The sequence below is a fragment of the Aquarana catesbeiana genome, linkage group LG06, assembly GCF_042186555.1.
Source record: "Aquarana catesbeiana isolate 2022-GZ linkage group LG06, ASM4218655v1, whole genome shotgun sequence".
In the NCBI taxonomy this organism is placed as follows: Eukaryota; Metazoa; Chordata; class Amphibia; order Anura; family Ranidae; genus Aquarana; species Aquarana catesbeiana.
Genome location: NC_133329.1, coordinates 54612320 through 54617487, shown reverse-complemented (window position 1 = coordinate 54617487; position 5168 = coordinate 54612320). Strand labels below are relative to the sequence as shown.

Here is a 5168-nt window from a genome sequence, read left to right as displayed (position 1 = left end):
CTGAATCTGGCCCGCTAGTCCATTTCATGTGGTCCTCACACCTCCCCTGCAGCTGCGGCACCCCCCTCGTCTCCACCCCTACCTTGTCTCCGCAGTTGGCAGCAGAGAGGAGGACAGAGCTCCTCCTACAGATCCTGTGCCACTCTGTGCAGCCCTCCTCTTGTCCTCCTCCCAGACCCTGATGCTTCCCAGCGCCGCCTCTAGCTTCTTTCCGACAGCAGCACAAGGTAAGGGGGGGGGGGGTGCACCATGATGCATACCTCCCAACTGTCCCTGATTTCGAGGGACTGTCCCTGATTTGGGAATGTTCCTCTTTCCTCCTCTTGTGTCCCTCATTTTGGTCTGATGTATATACCTGTATTAAAAATGCACCATTTGTCGATCAAAAAGTGTTTTACAGTGTTAAAGCTTTCATCCCATTTCTAAATTGCTGCATTTGTACATTTCAAAAGCCAATATAAAGGAATAGTAGTGGTAAAAAAAAGGCATTTGTAGGTTTAACCAATCATTTTTTGCGTATTAATTCTCCTTTGTAAGGGGGTGTGGCAAGGGGTGCATCCTATTAATGCATATTTTTTCTTATGAGTGTCCCTCATTCTCATCTCAGAAAGTTGGTAAGTATAATGATGATGTAAGGAAGGATGGGGACACTTGACTTCTGATTGGGGGGGGGGTGCACTGGACATCTAGTTGTACAGATACAACTGGCCCTTTGAGGGCAACCATAATGCTGATGAGGCCCACAATTGAGTTTGACAACCTTAACTTGGATGCACAGAGCTGTGTTGACATCTTCAGGTTAGCAATGCTCTCTCTGCGTCATCCGGGACTGCCCACTGTCAGGAGAACTTGGAGTGGAAGATGATTCTGTGCATCTATTGACTGACCTGAAAACGATACTTTTAAAGACAACAAAGCATGCATCAGGGGGCGCCTCTGGGTAGGAGCACAGGTTTGAGGGGTGAGCCAGAGTTTGGCTGTAAAAATGTAGCAATATAGTTCATTAAGACTGATGATCATCAAGCCTAATGTTTCTCATCTTCTGCTTCGACTAAGACCGGGGCAAAAGAAACCTAAAGCAATAGGTGAACTGACCGACAGCATGGAAGGGACACCGGCCGACTGGGGGGGGGGGGGGGGCAAACAACCCCTCCCCCCACAAAAAAAACCCCACCAGCTGCCACTGAGTTTGAGGCGAATCTGTATTTTGGTCATGGGGAAATATCCTAATGGGGCGAGCCTAGAATTTTATGCATTTCTGGTGGTCCTGCCCTAAGATACAAAAATTCTGTAGGGCAATATCACCTTGAATAAAAAAAAAAAAAAGACCCTCAGACCTGTACAATTTACACCCCTGGACTACCTATTTCATGACACCCCCTCATCTTTTAAGGCATACAGAAATATTACCCTACACCAGGGGCCGCATCAGCATTATGGTTGCTCTCAAAGGGCCGGTTGTATCTGTAAAACTAGATGTCCAGAGCACCCCACACCCTCACATCACAGTGCACCCCCCCCCCCTTGCCTTGTACTTCTGCTGGGGGTGGACCTGGGCAGCAGAAAGTGCAGGGTCTGGAGGAAGACCAGAGGAAGGCTGGAGTTAGCTGCAGGAGTCTGATGAATGCTAGGACCAGAGGAGGTGGATACGAGGAGAGACAGAACCTGTAGGAGGAGTTTTGTCCTCCTCTCTGCTGCCTACTGCTGAGACAAGGTGGGGGTGAAAATGAGGTGGCTATTGCAGCTGAAGGAGAGGTGTGAGCTTTGTATGACAATGGTGGGCCGTATTGACACATGTACCCTACACATTCTAAATGCCACAAAAAGCCTGATACCCCGGTTCTGGAAGCAGGACCACTGCTCTATGATCCAAGACTGGAAGGGAGAGAAGTAGAATGAATAATAGAAACAAAGAAATGATTGTTTAGGGTTATAGATAAACAGTATAAATTCTGAGACATCTGGTCTGGCTGGATGTATTGTTCCTTAGAAATTGATGCGCCAGGAGAAGCTTCGACCTCCTAATTGTCCCATTATAGAGTTCTGAAATCCCTAGGTTCAGGATATTGTTCGTCTACATGAAACACTTATAAAATTTATATAAACCTATTATTTAAGAGTTCTGGTTCTGATGGGAGACAAAGATGATTAGCCCAAATCATACACCCCTAAAACATCAGTAATGGTAGCATCCATGTTTCAATGCTTAGAGGTTCCCTTCAGGATGGTAATTAGAAAAAGTGATGTGCCCCTTTTTAACTAACGCATTTTTTTTTTCTGTATTATAGATGGCGATGGTCACTGGCCTCATCCCGATCCTCCGCACAGCTCTGGAGGCCACCACAGACTATACGGGGAGGACCATGTGGTTTGGTTTTGCTGTGGTCCGTCTTCTTGCTCTCTACGTGTCTGAGCTCCCCTGGGGCAAACTGGACTTAGACTTTGACTGCCAAGGCAACCAAACCTCTGAGTTCTGCCGGAAAGCTTGTTTCAGCAACCACTTCAGTGTGCCCATTGTCTCCCTGTGGAACAGCGCCTACGTCTTCTTTGTGATTTCTGTCCTACTCATGGAGCTTTTCACCTCCCAGCTCCGGCACAACCTCACCAAATCTGCCATGAAAAACAAAGCTGACCACCCGAATGGGCCTTTGATAGGGACATGGTCATCGGATGTTGCCCACAAGGATTTGGTGCTTGATTTTCACCATCAGAGAACCTTACTTGTCCTCTACATGTTCTGCATCTTCCTGCGGCTGGTGGGGGAACTGACATTCCTCTACTTCTTGATGTGGTGGCATCTGCCGATGGTGTCTGGTGACCCCATTGAATGCTCTACCTACCTGTGCCCTGGGCCCTTCACGTGCCTGGTCCGATTCCCTGCCGAGAAGAGAATGTCTCTCTATCTTTTGGGGTCACTGTCCTGTATATTGGCCTCAGTCTGCATTGTATTTGCACTTTACAGCATCTGTCACTATTTGGCCAACTGTCGCATTCAAAATAATGAGCGTGTGTGATGTTCTGGACCTCCTAATCTAGACTAAAGGACTGTCCCAATTTTTAGTACCCAAAACCTGTACAGAATAAGAACATAGAATGGGTATTACATTTTAACATACACCATGTGCATCCAACATATCCGGATATGGCTTGTCCATCTCATTCCAAGAGTCTTAATATGACGTTGCTCCTCCCTTTGCTGCTATACTGACCTTTACACTATGGGACAATGTTGGTGTGACTGGGTTAATTTCAACCACAAGACCATAAGTGAAGCTGGCACCAATGTATTGGACAGTCAGGCCGTGGCAGTTGATGCCCCTAATTATCTTACAAACGTTCAGTTGAGGTCAGGTTGTTCTGCAATGTCTTGGACACCAGCTCAAAAAGGGCAGAAACTTGACAAACTGACATAGTGGGAAGACGACACCATTCAATTGTGGCCAGTTGACAGCCTCCAAGGTTTTCAGTACCACTCTACTGCCATATTTGTTAATGAAGTTCGCATGACTAGGTGCTTAAAGTTGAACTTAAGGCACATAGACACATTTATGGCTGCAATACATTTATTGGGGCTGTTCTACCTGCCAATTTATATATATTTCTGTTTAGTCTTGCCAAGACCAAACAGCCCAGTTGTTGACCTGACTCTTCTCTACTGCAATGAAGAACTATTGCAGGGTTTCTCAACTAGGACTCCATGGAACTGTAGGGTTCCTCCAGAGGTTGCTAGGGGTTCCTTGAACAAAACATAATTTGTGCCTTTCAGATAAGTTTCTACTGACACCATTGATCTTTCCAACCATCTGTAAGGAGAACATTCTTCCCAATGACCACAAATGTAAGGAGTATTCTTCCCACTGACAATCACACTAATGTATCATGAGTTGTAGAGATACAAGAGAACTGCAAGAAGGGAAAAAAACCTTCTACCACACTACGGGACTTTAAAGGCCATGTATTATAAGTGAGGCAACACAAAAATTTTAAAAGGAAAAAAATGGTTATTATATGATTCTATTTACCACTTGCCAACCGGGCCATAGACAAATAACATCCTGGTTGGACAGTGGAATGCCAGGGTTATGGCTGCAGCAATATGCCAAAACCCCCAGTATTATTTATTTCAGATGGTGATTTTCTACAAGATTAAAGTGGTCTGAGTGGCGAATTCACTACTGGATCACTTTTAGAAGGTGGTTCCAAGGCTTACCTGACCGATTTGGTGAAGTCTAGGACCAATCCCGCGCCGCCGGTGGATTGGTAAAGAGATGAGTGAAGGCAGGATGGCCTCCACTCATATCTATGGCCTTGGAAGACTGGAATGACACCGGTTCCTCCGGCATGTAAACAAGGCTTTTTATTTATTGTTATTTTTTTATAGCAAAAGATCAAACTTTTTTTTTTTTTAATACTTTGTTTTTAAAGGTAGAGGGGAGATTTGTGGACAGATCTCTCTATAAAGAGGTCCTGTCTTGCTATCAAAAAGAGATTTTTATATTCCTTGCGATAGCAATAAAAGTGATAAAAAAAATTAAAGTGACAGTGTAAAAAAAAAAAAAAAAATTTTAAATGTTATAATCATTTGTAAAATACATTTTTTAAAGCGCACTGTGTTTGTGTGCAGTGGTTAATGCATAACTACAGTAGGTCATATATTTATATTACGGTGTTCAAACCACACATGTGAGGTATTGCCACGAAAGTCAGAGCAAGAGCAGTAATTCTAGTACTAGACCTCCTCTAAACTGGTAACTTGTAGAAATTTTTAAAGCATCTATGGAGATTTTTAAGCACTGTAGTTTGGCACCATTCCACGAGCGTGCCCAATTTTAAAGCATGACATGTTGGGTGTCTATTTACTTGGCATAACATCATCTTTTATATTGTATAAAAAAAATTGTGTTATATATTGTGTTTTTGTTTTCTTTTTAGTTCATTAAAGTGTCTTTATGCCCAAAAACTGGCGTTTAAAAAAAAATCTCTGCACAAATACCATGTGACATAAGAAATTGCAACGGCAGCTTTTTTTTCCCTCTAGGTCCTCTGCTAAAAATAAATAAATTAAAATATATATATATATATATATATATATATATATAATGTTTTGGGGTTCTAAGTAATTTTCTAGCAAAAAAAACACAGATTTTTACATATATGAAAGAAGTGTC

At 43.3% G+C, this 5168-nt stretch overlaps 1 protein-coding gene across 1 annotated transcript in view; it reads left to right on the top strand.

The window, feature by feature from the left end:
• The window catches only part of LOC141148431 (gap junction beta-3 protein-like), a 13123-nt gene extending 8163 nt beyond the window's left edge, over nt 1-4960 (top strand). The window contains exon 2 of the mRNA XM_073635933.1: nt 2289-4960. Within this exon, the coding sequence (XP_073492034.1) occupies nt 2289-3014 (726 nt within the window). The 3' untranslated portion in view covers nt 3015-4960. The remainder of the gene's footprint in view (nt 1-2288) is intronic.
• Nucleotides 4961-5168: the final 208 nt, after the last annotated feature.